Consider the following 17,881-nt stretch of genomic DNA (forward strand, 5'->3'; position numbering starts at 1 on the left):
TTTTCTTACTATTGCACCAACAGTTGTCTCCTTCTCACCCAGCGTCTTACTTATGGTTTTGTAGCCCATTCCTGCACAAGCCTTGTGCAGGTCTATGATCTTGTCCCTGACATCCTTAGAAAGCTCTTTGGTCTTGCCCATGTTGTAGAGGTTAGAGTCAGACTGATTAATTGAGTCTGTGGACAGGAGTCTTTTATACAGGTGACCATGTAAGAGCTGTCTTTAATGCAGGCACCAAGTTGATTTGGAGCGTGTAACTGGTCTGGAGGAGGCTGAACTCTTAATGGTTGGTAGGGGATCAAATACTTATTTCTCTGTGCACAATGCAAATAAATATATATAATTTTGACTATGTCATTTTCTGTTTTTTTTTTAAATTAAATCTATCTCTCACTGGTAAAATTAACCTAGCCTAAAAACTCTAGACTGTTCATGACTTTGACAGTGGGCAAACTTACAAAACCAGCAAGGGATCAAATACTTATTTCCTCCACTGTATGTGTGTATATATATATATATATATATATATATATATATATATATATATATATATATATCTCAGTATTATAGAACTAGACATGAACCGCACACCCACTTGTTCTGCTTTGATCTATAGATTTTAGGCAAAAATTTATGAACATGAGGTTTTGTTAACATTTTAATCAAATTGTATAAGCCCACTTGCCACTTCACGGCGACCTCTTTCAAGTGAGTCCCTAATCTATTGGTTGCGGCACCGCATGGCAGTCACTGCCACTGCAACCCCACTCCTGCAGAGGGAGCAACCCAGAGGCTGCTGCTCGGCCAGGCCTCCTTGGCTCTGAGCCACGTCCCCCCACAAGTGCAGCACCACAGCAACAGACACCACCACCCAGTACCACAACATGTGAACAGATGGAATAAGCTCACCTTACCATGCGCCCCCAGTGGCCAACTGAGAGCACAAGCCAGAGCAGAAACACTTATGAGGTCATTCTCTAATTAAAATCACCTGGGCCAGATATGTGGAGTGCTGGTACCAAGTAAAACAAAAAAAAATGTATATTTATTTTTTTATTGCGTTCCCCCAAGCGAGTTAAATAACGCTATATTTTAATAGTTCTGACTTTTATGGACGTGGTGAAACCAGTTAGGTTAACTTATAGGGGTTAATAATGATGCTTAGGCTGTGTTCATCTCTTTTAGGCTGCCATGACGACCATCGGCACACTGCGATCGCGGGTGGGCAATGGCATGTTAGAGGGGGCCCTCCCTCCGATTGACCGCGGCAGTTAAGGAGTTAAACTAGCAGAATCAATGTATGGAGCGAGATCAGCCCGCTCCATACTTCTACTTAATGGCTGCTGCGTACATGAATATCTTTAAAGGAACAGTGTCACGGGGAAAAAAATTTTTACATCAGTTTGATTTTAGTGCTTTATTAAAAACTTTTATATTTATTTGTGTGTTTGTGTTTTACTTTTTTTTATTTTTTAACTTTTTCTTCCCTATGGGGGCTGCCATTTTTTTTCCATTTCTGTATGTGTCGATTAACGACACATACAGACATGGAATACGGCAGCTACAGTCCCATAGTGAATGCGAACGGGGCCCGTTCCATCCACTATGGTGTACGCCGTCTGTGTGGGAACGGCGCATGCGCTGCTCCCACACAGTCCAAGTTGAACTGTGCGCCGACCGGCGCTATTTTCCTGTAGACCGGAAGTCGCGGCCGGACAGTAAGATTACTACTTCCGGTCGCGGCTTCCGGACTTGTGCACTTGGAGCGGCGGTAGCAGACGGAGCGGACGGACCGGAGGCGACTGGAGCAGGTAAGTGATTTCTGTGTATGTAAGTGTTTTTGTGTGTGATTACTACTGTATGTTAACCTACTACACTGTGTGTTAGCTCAAAAAATGGCGACACACAGTGTAGGAGGTTTGACCGTTCAATCCCCTCGTTTCTCCCGGCACTAGCCAGGATAAAGGAGGGGGGGGGGAATTCTGAGAGCTCACTAGAGCGAGTGAGTTTTCCCAAATTTTGCAGCATAAAGCAATGTGGTTGCTTTACCACATGCAATGCTGCAATTTTTGGAATTGCTCCATCTAGTGACCAGCACTGGGAAATGTTATAAATTAGAATCTCATTTATAATATTTCCTGACTCGTGAAAAAAAGAAAAAAAATTAGAACAATGTTTAATCACCTATGCACTAACTGTTTAAATAAAAAAAAAAAAAAAATTTTTTTCTAGCAACACATTCCCTTTAAGGGGTTGAAGATTTATGAAGGTTTTCTAACCTGGTGTTTTTGATCTCTGCCAGATTCTGGCGCACGCTGCACTGGGGCAGAGGTTGACACTAGCATAAAACACCTATATAAGAAATCACACATGAACCATTATTAGCAAAAAATAGACAATATTCTATTGAAAGACAAAATCATTAAAAATTAAGTACATTGGCAGTAACATATCATAGCCCCCGGAAGACGCTACGTGCAAAACACGTGTTGGGGTTGATCCCCCCCATGGTTCTGGTCTGTATGCTTCCTTAATTGTACCTTTATGCTGTCTGGTTTTTCTATATTACTTTGCTTTGGATGGTTTCTATCCATATTCATCGTATTACTTATGTACCAGTCTTTGCATGCACTATTTGCACTTTACTATAGAGGCTGTGTGACCGACCTATGTGGGGATCCTTTTTCTATGGGTAATGTTCCTGCCAATGTACTTAATTTTTAATGACTTTGTCTTTCAATAAAACATTGTCTATTTTCCGCTAATAATGGTTCATGTATAATTTCTTATGTAGGTGTTAATATTCGTATATCACACGGTTCATTTGAGTCGCTATATGCATGTATTAACCCGACTATCTTAGTAGGTGTTATACTGGCATATAACAGCCTGATGGAGGCCAAAAGTTTTGGCCTTCATCGGGTTAACGAAGCCCAATGGACACGTTCGGTGTGTACACCGGAAGCTTTCCCAACATACAAGCTAGACATAGGGCATAAATGAGGTGGTGCGGGGGCCGCACAAACAAAAAAACAAAACCTAAATGTTATTTTTCCTACTCACCTTCTGGTAGCCGCACCAAGTGATTTCTCCTAATATTGAGATCGCGCAATGATTCTAATTTACCAATCTGCTGGGGAAGAGTTTGGATCTCATTACAGCTCACATCCTGTAGAGGACAGGGACAGTAAGTTACAGGACTTCAATGTTCAATTTCACTTTATACAATGAATACGTAAATAAGATCATTAATAGTATTGTATGCAGCACCATAAATGCTTCAAGTCCATAAACGCTTTGTGATATGGAACTACCTTTGCTGGGGATAGAAGTAACTCAAAGAAACTGCGCTGAGCCACAATGTGGCCGGACATCCAAGTGGATATAAAGCACCAGTGCTCTGAATTAGCACATACGCAGAATGGAGGGGATGTACAGCAAGCGTTTATGGAGAAATTTACGAGATTCTACCACGGAGAAAGGGCTTTGCTGAAATTATCGATTACAAATGACAACACCTCGACTTATCTAGGTAGAACATGTGGATTTAACCCCTTGGATACACAGCCAGTTCTCTTTTTTTTATTTTAATTTTTTCATCATCGCAAGAGCCATAACTTCTTTTCTGTGGTACATACGAATTTTTGATCCCTTTTTATTCTAATTTTTTGGGAAGCGAGGTGACCCATAAACCGCAATTGCATTGTGATTTTTTTTTTTACTACGACATTCACCTAGACTGTTAAATAATGTGATATTTTACTAGTTCAAACTTTTATGGGTGCAGTAATACCAATTCTGGTTTGTTTATTGTTTACATCAGGGGTCTCAAGCACGCGGCCCCTGGGGCTGTCATCTGCGGCCCGCGGGACACAGAGCCGCTAGTATCGGCTCTGCTCCGGGACTCTGTGGAATTCCCTGACATCGCTGTCCACATATGAACAGCGATGTCTGGGGCTTCCCCAGAGCCGGAGTCCCGGGCAGAGCGCTGGTGTCGGCTCTGCTCCGGGACTCTGTGGAATTCCCTGACATCGCTGCCCATATATCTACAGTGTGTCAGGGTCTTGCCCAGAGCGGAGCAGAGCGCTGGTGTCGGCTCTGCTCCTGGACTCTGTGGAATTCCCTGACATCGCTGTCCACATATGAACAGCGATGTCTGGGGCTTCCCCAGAGCCGGAGTCCCGAGCAGAGCAATGGTGTCGGCTCTGCTCCGGGACTCTGTGGAATTCCCTGACATCGCTGCCCATATATGGACAGTGTGTCAGGGTCTTCCCCAGAGCGGAGTCCCGGGCAGAGCGCTATTATCGGCTCTGCTCTGGGACTCTGGGGAAGCCTCTGACATCGCTGTCCATACATCGACAATGATGTCAGGGGCTTCCCCAGAGCAGGAGTCCCAGTGATGTCAGGAGCACAGCTGGAGTCCCAGGAAGGGCCTACTAGCGCTCTGCCTGAGACTCCAGCTCTGGGCAAGCCCCTGACATCACTGGGGCAGCCTCTACAGAGGGCACTGGGGCAGCCTCTACAGAGGGCACTGGGGCAGCCTCTACAGAGGGCACTGGGGCAGCCTCTACAGAGGGCACTGGGGCAGCCTCTACAGAGGGCACTGTGGCCTTATCTACAGAGGGCACTGTGGCCTTATCTACAGAGGGCACTGTGGCCTTATCTACAGAGGGCACTGTGGCCTTATCTACAGAGGGCACTGTGGCCTTATCTACAGAGGGCACTGTGGCCTTATCTACAGAGGGCACTGTGGCCTTATCCACAGAGGGCACTGCGGCAGCATCCAGAGGGCACTGCGGCAGCATCCACAGAGGGCACTGCGGCACTATCTAAAAAGGGGCTGCCCAATCTTGACATGTGTGCTAACTGAGCCGCCGGACTGCATTTAGCGACACTTAAACTGGAAAGCTGGATTGTTGAAATAAGCACGTGGAGAAAGATCTAAAATTTTAAACCTAGCGGTATTATTTATAGTAATGTAGTATTATTATTCTAGTAATATAGTGTTATAGTAGTTCAAATAACTAATTGATTAACAATAATTTTGTATTGTATCAAATTTGAAAGTAATGCGGCCCGTCAACTTCCCATTTTTTCTATATGCGGCCCACTTACCCGGCCGAGTTTGAGACCCCTGGTTTACATCATTTTTTGGTGAAAAATGGGAAAAGGTTTTTTTTCTTTTTTACTTTTATTTACATTTTTTTTTTTTAGATTTTGAAAAATGTAAATCATTTACTTTTTTTTGTCCCTTAGGAGACCTTTCCATGTGATCGTTAGATCGCTCATGCAGTAAACTGCAATACTTATTAATTACAGTGTACTGCCTTTATCTGTGCTCTATTATTAAGCCTTGGTTCTGGGGGACAGCGGGAGCCCCCTCCCTCTGTCTAACCGCTCAGACGCCGCAATCACTATTGACTGCGGCATCTGATGGCTTAAACGGCCGGGATCGGAGTGAACTCCGATCCCTGTTGTAACAGGCGGGTGGTAGTTGCTTGTGCCCGTACCATTTTGGGGTAGCGACATTCAACGTAACTTGTACGTCGGATGACGTTAAGGGGTTAATAATGATGCTTAGGCTGTGTTTACCTCTATATTAGAGGCTCCATTAAAAAACCTGCACAAATTAGCATAGCATGCAGCGCTATTTTGTCTGGTAAAATTGACTAAAGTCCGCCAGAACCCATTTAGGTCAATTGGGTCCAGTCGATGTCCGCATGTGACATCATGTACTTGTGTTATTTTTGTTTTTCTGTTACTATGATAGCACGGAAATAACGAAGCAGATATGAACAGACCCTAAGATGGACTTTCCATAAGGTAATGCGTTTTCGTAAAAGGCACTTAGCTGGATTTACAAGTCTGATATGAACCAGAGATGACATAATAGCCAGTCATGCAAATATTTGTTCTCTTGTACAGTGCAGGGTAGGCCTGGCCCATAAATCACTGAGCACATAAGCTAAATGTGGATGATCATCGGTTCACCTACCAGCTCCGTCAGATGCCTCAGATGACAGATCTCCTCTGGCAACGAGTCAAGCTTGTTGTTACCTGCAATAAGCACTTTGAGTGGGAGGCTGCACAGATGCCCAGGAAGTGAAGTCAGCTGGTTCCGACTTGACAGGAATAAAGTAAAATTATAATATTAAATGAAATAATGCACAGAATCCAAATTTAATATGAAATTAACATAATAATTAACATAATAAGACTTTGCATGACGCTGTGCCGGGATGGCATGAAATAAAAAAAGTTAGTCAATCCACTGCGTACAATAAGCACGCCACTGAATACGGACTGTAAATGTACGTTTAACAATAAGTTACAGCTGATTTTCTGCATTTCAAATGCGACTGAAAATATGTACCAGTCATCTGAATGTGTTTGTTTCTGCTGTGTATGGATTTCTGCAACAAAATCCACAGCGTGTGAAGGGGCCTTAGGTCTAGTTCACAATTTGTTTTGGTGTTGATTTTGAAGCGGAAATACGGTCTTATTAAGCGCAGGAAAAAAAATCTCCCTCCATTGGTTTTTGGACCGCTTGTGGGGGGAAAAAAAGCGTCATTCCCTATCTTGGAGCGGTTTCCGCCTCTAATCCTCCAATGAAATCAATGGGAGGCAGAAAAAAAAACGAATGCCACTTTTTTTTTTATATACGGTTTTTGCATTTGATTAAATTAAAATGACTGAAAAAGGCGTCAAGAGACGCTTAAAAAACGCTTGCATCTCTCGAAATCCTTAAGGAATTTTGAGGCAGATTTTTTCTGCCTCACAAAAAACGCAGTCTGACATGAGACCAAACAGCTTATTTGTAACGATATTCTGATCTTACACGAAAGCCTTCATCTCTAGTAACAAGGAAAGCAGAATTGTGACTGTGGTCTCATGCACACAACCAAGCTTTCGTGTCCGCTATTTCTCCAGTTAATTGCGGACCTATTCATTTCTATTGCCCCATGCACACGACCGTGGTTTTCACGGATCCGTGATGGGGCCACGAATCCGGACAGCAAAACTCAGGACAAGTCATTTTTCGGTCCGGATTTACGGCTTCACTAAACTTTTTTTTTTTCTTTGCAGATTCGTGATCCTGATGACACATGGATGAAGAACAAAAGCTTTTTTGTGGACAATAGTACCGTAACGGATCCGTGGTTTTGCGGCCTGCAAAACCACTACGCTCATGTGCATTAGACCTAGCTATATATCTTCCTCTATAGAGGAGGAGAAAGTGTCAAGCATACCAAAATCAGTACAAGATCATGAAAAGAGAGTTACAGTAACTTTTTTTTACTTCCGTAACTCTTTAAGCAGGTTTTGCTTTACAATCGCCGCGGTCAGATCGTCTGCATATTTCAGAAGAATCTACAGAAAAATATCTACGGTTAATGGCCACCTGAAGGACAAGCAAACATTTTCAAGACTTGGATTCAAGCCAGAATGTACAACACTAAGAATATATCACCCTCTTCAGACTCGAATGTCATCTCTGCTTGCTGACAAAAAAAGGAATTCCTCCATGAGCCAAGCAGGATTGTTCCAGAGTAGCGCCAGAGTTTGGTGCCAGTGTTACTTGAAGTTTTAGATTACACAGCAGCAGGGAGATACCTGAGATTGAGGAAGGTTAAGGCTTGCAGGTTGAGTGTGGCCTCCGGAACATAACGGATACAGTTCTGGTAAAGATTTAGGCTCTCCAAAGAAACATAGTTGCAGATTTCCGCAGGAACCTCAGACAATCTATTTCGCGAAAGATCTGAAAGTATAAATGATCACAATTATAAAAGTACAAATATTACTGTATCGTTTTCAGAGGCTGACGAGAGGAAAACAACAATAGCAATATATGGGAGGGGGAGGGCATGGTAAACATATCTTTGTGATGGCTCTAGTGGTCTCCTGATTGGCCACTATGGCTGTCGCTCAGAGCAGAATGTGGCACCGCACCGGGGGAATCAAAAGTCGGTTTCTCGGTCATGCAACTTGGACAACCAAGACAAAAGGTACGTTTAAAATGCCCTCCCCCTCCCTTATATTGCTCGGTCAGCCGTTTTGAGGCCTCAAAACTGCTGACAGATTTCCTTTAAGAGAAGCACAAACACATTTTTTATTTAAATAAACTTTCATTTTAAAATCTTATTTACATATATCATGAACTAATTTATTCTTCAAAGAGAAGCCACCCAGAAAGTGAAGCACAGATCCACCTGCCATAGAGTGAAAGTAGTGAGTAGTGGTAGTGCATAAAGTCACTGATCGGTTCCCTTTAGGCTGGGTTCACACAACGCGGTCAAAATGTGTTTTACGAATCGCAGCAAACAAAAAAAACACATTTTGACCGCCAGGTGAAAACCCATCCTTAAAACTGGGTTCAGACATGCCGTATTTTTTGTAGATTATTGGGCCGTACTCTATACCAAACATCCACAAGTACAGTACAATGCATTTATATGGGGTTTTTACAAAACCCAATTCGCACGCAGCAAAAAAAAATAATTTAATGGAATTTGAGGGCAATCTGCAGATTTAACATGTTGTCGACATTTATTCTATGCTTAAGTTCAGACATTGCAGAAAAAACTGAAAAAGAAACAGATTTAGGCTGGGTTCATTTCTACATTTGTTTTTTCCGTTCAGTTCAGTCATAGGAACGAAACGATAAAACGAAAGTTCTGGAGCATTGCAAAATGGACACATAAGCCTCATGAACCTGACAGTGTGCACCGGCCTGGTCCCGTCAGTGATCTGTGGAAAGATAGAACATGTCCTATCTTTCCAAGGATCGGAGAATCGGGTCACTTTTCACAGACCTGATTCACGCGATAAAGTGAATACCGTGAAATACAGCAAGAGTGGCACTCTGTCATGTGCAACTGCACGAACTGCATCCCACGGAACCAGTTGACTTTAAGGCTGGGTTCACATGAGCACATTAACGTCCGTAATGGACGGACGTATTTCAGCCGCTAATCCCAGACCGAACTCAGTGCAGGGAGCCGGGCTCCTAGCATCGTAGTTATGTACGACGCTAGGAGTCCCTGCCTCTCCGTGGAACTACTGTCCCGTACTGAAAACATGATTACAGTACAGGACAGTTGTCCTGCAGAGAGGCAGGGACTCCTAGCGTCGTACATAACTATGATGCTAGGAGCCCGGCTCCCTGCATGGCGTTCGGTCCGGGACTTCCGGCCGAAATACGTCCGTCCATTACGGACGTTAATGTGCTCGTGTGAACCCAGCCTAACAGGTTCCATGTGGTTTCCAGCAGGGTGTTTGTCGTTTTACCAAGAGAAAAAGAGCAGGATGCTGCGCTATTTCTTCAGGCATTTTTGATCAGATCTGTGACGGAGGTTCCGATGCAGATGTGAACTTAGCCTTAGCTGTGGATTTCAAACATTACAAAACAAAGGGTGCAAACCACAGACATTTGCAAAGGATAGATTTTAATTTATTTTAGAAATAGATTTTCTAAAATCTGTGTGGATTATTTTAATTCCTATTGGTTTGATTGTCACTTGAATGAATAGAACACTTTATGTAGCGTACACAACCAGTTATTTCAGCAGACACAGCTTGCCTGCCGATTAATGGATCCAAAAGACTGTAGAATTCTAAACGCTCTAAACCCTAGATAGGCAACCAGTAGATCGAGATCTACTGGTGGATCTCTGAATAGGCCGAAGTAGATCCTTGGTTCAAGAATGAGGATGTTTCAGTCTACAGTCCACAAGTGTTGGACTAAAGCAGCAGTTGCTACCATAGTCCACTATGGCGGCCATTGTTTTTATTTCTATTGACATACTGTCTCACACATCCTTCCCTGCTCGGCTCCAATTAATAATTTCTTCTGTAATAAGAGTTAAATAATCTTCCCTGTTAGCTCTCTAGCTCCTGGGCTCTCCTGCAGCTCACCATGCCGGTCCCTGGTGGAATATTACAGTGCAAAACCCGCTACATAACTTTTCTTGACTGTCTACAACATAAAGACAAAAAAAATAATTAACTCCTGCAAGACTCAGTTTTTTCCCTCTACCCGATCCCAACATGGCGCCAGCGGCACCCGAGAGGCCATAGACCAACATTACGTGGCTCTTTCCCCAGCACCCTCCTCAGCAGTCAACCCATCTGCACAGCACTTCCAGCAGAGTGGGACACCTCGTGGTTCACTTTAAAACTGGAGAGCTCCACTGACTACTTTTATTATACACAATGCATTACCCAAATTTAAATGTCAGGTGAATTCTCAGCCTACAACCTTCCATCCTCCCTCTTCCCCTCATGTCTCCTAGATATGCAATCTGCCTATTTTAACAATTAGACTAAGTTTGTGGTACTAGATCGTACTTCCCATGTGGAAAATAAAATGGCAAAATGCTCTGTGGCTCACAAAGAGCTAGTAGATCTGAACAATGCTTTATAGGGGGTAATGAGGGCTTTGTACAATATCGTAAAAATAGTCCATAATTGTGGTCCACAATTACGGACACCTTAATTTCTATTGTTCAAGAACACCTTCCCGTTTATTTACAGGAAGGTGTCCGGGCCGTAGAAGTGTACCGCAAAAGATAGGTCATGTCCTATCTTTTCCTTTTTACGGTTCATGCTCCCATAATTTGTATGGGAGAGCGGGCAGAAAATGCGGACAGCTGTCCGCGGCCGTTGGCCATGCCCGCAATCGTGGCCTGTGACTACAGGCACGGCCGTGTGCATGGGGCCTTAGAGGACCATCTCGATGCAACAATGTGAATCTCTGTGGCATTCCAGAGTTGATAAAAATGGAACAAGTTGAAGTCTTCCTCACAGATGCCTCGAGCTAATCTCTTGATAGGGCGCACCGCATTCCCAAACCGAAATCATTGCATGCAACTACTCCAAGAGATGTTATAGCTCGTCTGCATTTTTATTGATTTATTTTTTTCATTTTAAAGACAAATTGATGCAAGCAGCAAGAGGTGCACAAAACCTTCTTGGACAGATACAAAGGCTATGGAACGCCGCTGTATACAAACCCATCAATGAGCTGGACTGACGGCTCAGCTGACAGCAGCTCCTATCTGCCTCTGACACACAAAATAACCCTAAGGCCTCCCACACACGAGCGTGTTCGGTCCGTGATATACAATCCGTATGTCGGCCGCATTTCCCGGACCGAACACACTGCAGGGAGCCGGGCTCCTAGCATCATAGTTATCTATGATGCTAGATGTCACTGCCTCGCTGCGGGACAGCTGTCCCGCACTTTAATCATGTTTCCAGTACGGGACAGTAGTTCCACGGGGAGGCAGTGACACCTAGAGTCATAGATTACTATGATGCTAGGAGCCCGGCTCCCTGCAGTGTGTTCGGTCCGGGAAATACTCCCGATGTACGGACAGTATATCACGGACCAAAAACACTCGTGTGTGTAAGGCTCCTAAGGCGGAGTTCACACTGGCCGGAAACGCTGCGTAAAGTTACACTGCATATCCTTCCTGGTGGCCGCAGGGAATCCCAGACAAAAAAACGCATCAAACAGTGTTGCAGTTTTTCTCCCGGAATGTCCGCTTTGGAAAACTGCAGCATTTAGCCGGCCTGCTAGCTAGCCTGCTGTGATTGGCTGCAGCGGTCACATGGGATGAAACATCATCCCAGGAGGCCGGCCTAGAGGAAGAAACACAGACTTCTGGGTAAGTATAAGATTTTATTTCTTTTCAGAGTTGCGTTTTTTGCGGCGGAATCGTAGCGATTCTGCCGCAGACAAAACGCAGCAACTGCTGTAACGTGTCATTCGGCCCTCGCGCATCTTCGTAGCCGACGTTTCACCTCATCACTGGCACGTTGTGCACTGTAGTTTACAAGTCGGTTATTCTCAATGTTGCCTTTTGTCCACTCATGATACACTTTCACCACTGCAGCACGCGAACAGTTCACAAACTGTGCTGTTTGAGAAATACTGCCACCCTTGGCCCGAAAGCCAATAACATCCCGTTTTGCAACTCTGATAAATCGCCCCTTTTACCCATGGCAACGAGTTATATCTGTTCAGACAGCCAATCGCACACCTTATATACCCATCAAGCGAGCTCACGACACATCACTTCCTTCATGGGCTACGCACTGCCAACGTCAAAAGCAGGTGCTGGTCATAATATTGTCACTCTACTGTGTACATATTCTTTACCAATCGGTGAACTTCTGTATCCATATATGGATAGTGACGCCGGGGGCTTCTCCAAGAGTAGAATGCCAGGCCAGAGAGGGTCTGGTCGCCAGGGATTCCGCTATTACAGGGAGCTACAGTGGGCAAATCTACGGGGGATGGGGGATTGCCATCTACAAGACAGGAGTCCCCGGGAAGAGATCTTGCTATGCTCTGGCTGGGGACTCCGATGTTGAAAGCCCGACATCACGGCCCTTACATGGACAGTAATGTCAAGGGCTTCCCCCGGGCTCAGTGCTCAAAGTAGCGCTGTGTGCGGGAGTCCTCGGCCAGGATTAGTTTTCACTGGCCGTTACAAGTATTGATTCCTGAAAATCGACCAGTAAAAACTGATCCATTGAGTTCTATGGGAGCTGCGTGGCTGTGCAAATGGACGTTCTATTTTTTTGATGGCCAGTATTCACGGTGTGAATACACCCATAGAACTTCATTAGGCCCCATGCACACGACCATAGATTTCGTCCGTAATTACGGACCCATTAACTTCTATGTTCGCAGCCGCCAGGTCCGTGCCCATAATCATGGACTGTGATTACAGGCACGGATGTGTGCATGGGACCTAATTCTTAAAACGGCCGTGCGACGGCCGTTAAAAAAAGTGCCGTCGCATGGCTGTTTTTTACTGTCGTGTCAATGTAGCCATTTTCCTCTAAACCCCTGTGCATCAACATTAACCCCTTAATGACCGCCAATACGTCTTTTTACGGCGGTCATTAGTGGGCTTTATTCTAGAGCGCCGCCAAACTACGTTGCTGCATTAGAATAAAGTAAACAGAGCAGGGAGCCGTGAAATCTCCCTGCTCTCGGCTGCCAGAAGCAGCTGAGGGCTGGGGGCGTCCCTGCTCTGCCGGGTGAGATCGATATTAGTATCGATCTCACCCGTTTAACCCTTCAGATGCGGTGCACAATAGCGAGCACCGCATCTGAATGGTTTTGGAGAGAGGGAGGGAGCTCCCTCTCATCTCACTGACACCCGGCGATAAAATCGCCGAGTGTCTGTGTCTTCTATGGCAGCCGGGGGTCTAATAAAGACCCCCAGGTCTGCCTGCAGCGAATGCCTGCTAGATCATGCCGCAGGCATGACCTAGCAGATGCCTGTCCGTTTTAAACGGACAGGAAGTAATACACTGCAATACAAAAGTATTGCAGTGTATTATAATAGCGATCGGAGGATAGGGAAGTCCCCTAGTGGGACTAGTAAAAAAGTAAAAAAAGTTTAATAAAGTTAATTTAAAAAAAAAGTGAAAAAAAAAAAATGAAAAACCCAGCTTTTCCCCTTACAAAATGCTTTACTATTAAAAAAAACTACAATAAAGCAAAAAAGTTACACATATTTGGTATCGCCGCGTCCGTAACGACCCCGACTATAAAGCTGTTACATTATTTAACCCGCACGGTGAACGTCGTAAAAAATAAAATAAAAAACAATGGAAAAATTGCTGTTTTCTGTTAATCCTGACTTAAAAAAAATGTGATAGAAAGTGATCAAAAAGTCGCATCTACTCTCAAATGGTACCAATAAAAACTGCAAGTCGTCCCGCAAAAAACAAGACCTTATACAGCTATGCCGACGCAAAAATAAAAAAGTTACAGCTCTTCGAATGTGACAATGGAAAAATCTAAAAAATGGCTTGGACATTAGGGCCCAGAATGCCAGCAGGGGGAAGGGGTTAAGGTGTGGATGCAATTGAACTTTCAGTGTTTGTTTATATTGAGTTATGTTTATACTTTTCAGTATTCAAAACCTGTTCTATAATTTTCTTATATATCTATACTTGCTTTGAAACCCAAGGTATTTTTTCTGCTCTGACTATGCTTGTTTTACTTTATGCGCACAGATTCTACACGCAACACCCCAATATTCCCAAAAATTCCTTTCTATGTTCTTGTGCTGATATCCAGTGTATACAGGAATCACAGATGAACCAATCAGACCTGTTTCGCTTAAAACACGAGCACTTTCTAAATATTTTTGCATCTCTTGCTGTTAACTCGTTAAGCTAGACGGCAGTTTCAGGGTGTATATACTAACTCAACGGCATGGCATGCAAAAAGGGGTGTGGCCTCAAAAATCGTTCATTAATCGTAATCTAGGTTACATGTTCACTTAATTGTGATAGCGATTTAGGTCATAACCGTCCAGCCCTAAACTGCGGTGCAGATTTTTAATACGCAGCATGTCAACGTATGCTGCAAAATCGTTGCACTTTTTTAGCGGTTTTTCTCCATTGAGTTGATTGGGGAGGTAAACGCTGCAACAAATAGCAAATGTTATTAGTCTTGCAGCGAATACGCTGCAAACCGGTAGCAAAATAAAAAATAAAAAAAGTCCATACTTCCCTGGTGTTGCCATAGTGACTGCTCCTTGTTCTCCTGACTGTACTCCGTGCTGCTGGCATTCTGGCATTAAGTTTCATCCCATGTGACTGCTGCAGCCAATCACAGGCTGTTGCGGTCACACGGGCCGCAACTTCATCACAAGAGGACAGGCTGAACGTAGGTAGACCAGTGGTGGGGAGCAGGAATGTGCCGCTATGGCAATGTCAGTGAGGTAAGTAAGTATTGATTTGCGGTTTTGTTTTGGGGGTTTTTCCTGTCCTTTTTGCAGCTGCACCACTCTTTGGTGCGGTCTTTTGGCCAGAACTCACTGCAGGTTCTAGGTCGGATACATTCAATACTTTACCGCAGCGTAATGGACCTGTGTAAACATACCCTCATAGTAGATCCTTACATCACCCAGGTTGCCTACCCTGTTCTTAACTACGCTGGAGACTTTTCATTACGTACACAAAATCAAAGGCTCTGCTACTATTCTTCCAAATGATTGAAATGTGTTTCACCAAACATCTGTCTCTGGTGAAGCCGTTCTAAGAGCTGAGAACCGTGAAGTCATAAGAGAAGAAACAAAATCTGTGATTTATATTTAGCTTTTCTTAGCACGGAAACAGACTGCGCCAAGTGTTTCCCAGCATTCACTGTATAAAATTCATCCAGAGCTCAAAACAAATCATGGCACAATCACATGAAATATTGTATTTCACAGTGGCGTCTATTTCTAATGAAGTACTAGGAGCAGGACTGCTCAAGAATAGGCTGCTAAAAGCACAATACAAGGACATTTCTGCTGAACAACGTGAGGTGCAGTGGCCGCCATATAAAGGTTACCACCCAAGCTGACGGAGGGCAAGAAAAAGAAAAAAAGCCTTCCATTTCTCTATGAGCTTGTGTCATGCCTCTAGTGTCTGATCCGCCTTCACAAATATGAGCCAAGCTTCAGAAGTAAAAACGGACACGCTGCACAAGAATTCAACATCAGATAGAGCGCTGCAGACAAAACTCTGTCGTGTCGAGAGGACGGATATCAGAAGAAGCCCAAAAGACACCCAGAAATAAAGCCGTTTACTCATTTTCCAGAGCTCTACAGAAAATGCAGTTCCCAGAAGGGCTCAATCTAATTTTCCAACCTCAGGCACATTAAATAAAAAAAAAATATATAAAAAAAACACACGGTTACAGCATACCCACGGAAATACCACCGATTATGTAAATTACTGGTGAATTTTGTAGACTCCTATATAAGGATGTCACGATACCAGAATTTGGACTTCGATACCGATACTTTGTGTAGTGTTGCGATTTGATACCAAAACGATACTTTGCCAACAATAAAAAAACAAATAAGTTCTTCCATTTTCTGATGCGAGGCATCATGGTGTGATGACTTTTGAATGTGCCTCTCATTAATAGTAATTAACCCCATCATGTTTCTCAGTCATAATTTACAACAATTTGTTGTGCAGGCTATTACGGCTGCGTCAATACCAAATACATGTGTATTTCCTTCCTTGAGACTTATTTTAATGTTTATTGTAAAAAACGTGTATATGTATTTTTTTTAAATGTAATATTACTTTATGTTTTTACTTTATTTTAAAACTTTAATGTACTGGCATATATCTATACGCCAGTACATTAGCCTGTGTACGGGTAGTACACAGGTAGTTGTTAGGACATACCTAAGTATGCCCTAACAGGAAATATGGGAAGACAGCCCTGGGGTCCTTCAATGGACCCTGGGCTGTATGCCCATATATGGTATGTCCCTCAATCGCGTCACAGGGAAGCGTCACAGGGATTCCCTGTGACGCGATCCAAAGGGCATCCCCCCTTCTGATTTTCCCCTTGAATCCTGCGGTCAGCTTTGATCGCAGCATTCAAGGGAATAGCGGCGGAGATCAAAGGTTTCTCTAATCTCCGCCGTAAGGCTGGGTTCACACGAGCACATTACGTCCGTAATGGACGGAACGTATTTCGGCCGCTAATCCCGGACCGGACACACTGCAGGGAGCCGGGCTCCTAGCATCATAGTTCTGTACGATGCTAGGAGTCCCTGCCTCGCTGCGGGACAACTGTCCCGTACTGTAATCATGTTTTCAGTACGGGACAGTAGTTCCACGGAGAGGCAGGGACTCCTAGCATCGTACATAACTATGATGCTAGGAGCCCTGCTCCCTGCAGTGTGTTCGGTTCGGGATTAGCGGCCGAAATACGTTCCGTCCATTATGGACGTAATGTGCTCGTGTGAATCCAGCCTTAGAGTGGAGCTGTGGCTGTGTAATACAGTCATTGCCCCGCTCCTGACAACAACTGAAGACAGAACATGAGAATGGTTTGCAGTGCGCCCGCCATGTTCTGTCTTCAGTGCCAATGCTCATTAGTGCAGCGCCGGCTGCATCACATCATGCTGACCACGCGCACTTGTTGTCAGGACTCAGGAGCGGGGCAATGACTATCACACAGCCGCAGACCCGCTATAACTACATTCATGTGTTACAATACTGAGCAGTGCGACTGCACAGCTTAGTATCGAAATACATTAAATAACGGTATCGAACAGTTTGAGGGTGCATGGTACCGAAACAGTATCGAAGTTTCGAAGCATCATGCATCCCTACTCCTATATAGGACTGGGCAATTATGACCTAAATCAAAATCACGTTTAATTGAACATGTAACCTTGATTACGATCATTAAACGATTAATTAGACCACACCCCTTTTGCATGCCATGCTCCCTATTTGCATGCTATGCCATTGAATTAATATTTATCCCCTGAGCCTTCTGTATACTACTGTATATAATATACCCCGACACTGTCCCCACACAGTATATTGCCCCAATAGTGCTGCTCCCCACACAATATAGTATAATGCCCCACCCATAACTGCCCTCCCCACAGTATAATGCCCCACCATAACTGCCCTCCCCACAGTATAATGCCCCCTCATAACTGCCCTCCCCACCTTACGGTTCCCTGCTCTATCATTGGTTTCAAATGTATCTGCGTCCTGAAGACCGGTCGTAAAAAAACACGGATTCAGCTTGAAAATTACTTCCAGAAGTTTTACGGTTGGCTCACGGATGGATAGAGCTTGGAGCTCACTTACACATCTTGCCAAAGCTATTGCAACTAAAATAACAGTCTGCCAGGACAACCTCTTGATATCACATTCTGATAGAGGTTCGAAAGGCGCTTTAGTTAATCCTGGTAAAACTACATATAAATCCCACTAAGAGTTTTTGGCTTTAGACGAGAAGCTGCTCTCATGTATCATCTTATCCAATGATGTTCAGCTATATTTTCATCAAAGATGGCACTTAAAGCTGACACCTGTACTT

The 17,881-nt window shown here is 44.1% G+C and overlaps 2 protein-coding genes across 7 annotated transcripts in view; both read right to left on the minus strand.

Annotated features, from left to right (window-relative positions):
- The window catches only part of RPL35A (ribosomal protein L35a), a 283,976-nt gene that overhangs the window by 88,174 nt on the left and 177,921 nt on the right, over positions 1–17,881 (minus strand). The gene's annotated exons all lie outside the window — the stretch shown is intronic.
- The window catches only part of LRCH3 (leucine rich repeats and calponin homology domain containing 3), a 104,017-nt gene that overhangs the window by 46,354 nt on the left and 39,782 nt on the right, over positions 1–17,881 (minus strand). For all 5 annotated transcript variants that reach the window (XM_075861848.1, XM_075861849.1, XM_075861845.1 and 2 more), the window contains exons 2-4: positions 7,615–7,759; positions 5,996–6,122; positions 3,064–3,169 (exon numbers count right to left, since the gene is read on the minus strand). In XM_075861848.1, the coding sequence (XP_075717963.1) occupies positions 3,064–3,169; positions 5,996–6,122; positions 7,615–7,759 (378 nt within the window). The remainder of the gene's footprint in view (positions 1–3,063; positions 3,170–5,995; positions 6,123–7,614; positions 7,760–17,881) is intronic.

Source organism: Rhinoderma darwinii, chromosome 4 (assembly GCF_050947455.1).
Source record: "Rhinoderma darwinii isolate aRhiDar2 chromosome 4, aRhiDar2.hap1, whole genome shotgun sequence".
NCBI lineage: Eukaryota > Metazoa > Chordata > Amphibia > Anura > Rhinodermatidae > Rhinoderma > Rhinoderma darwinii.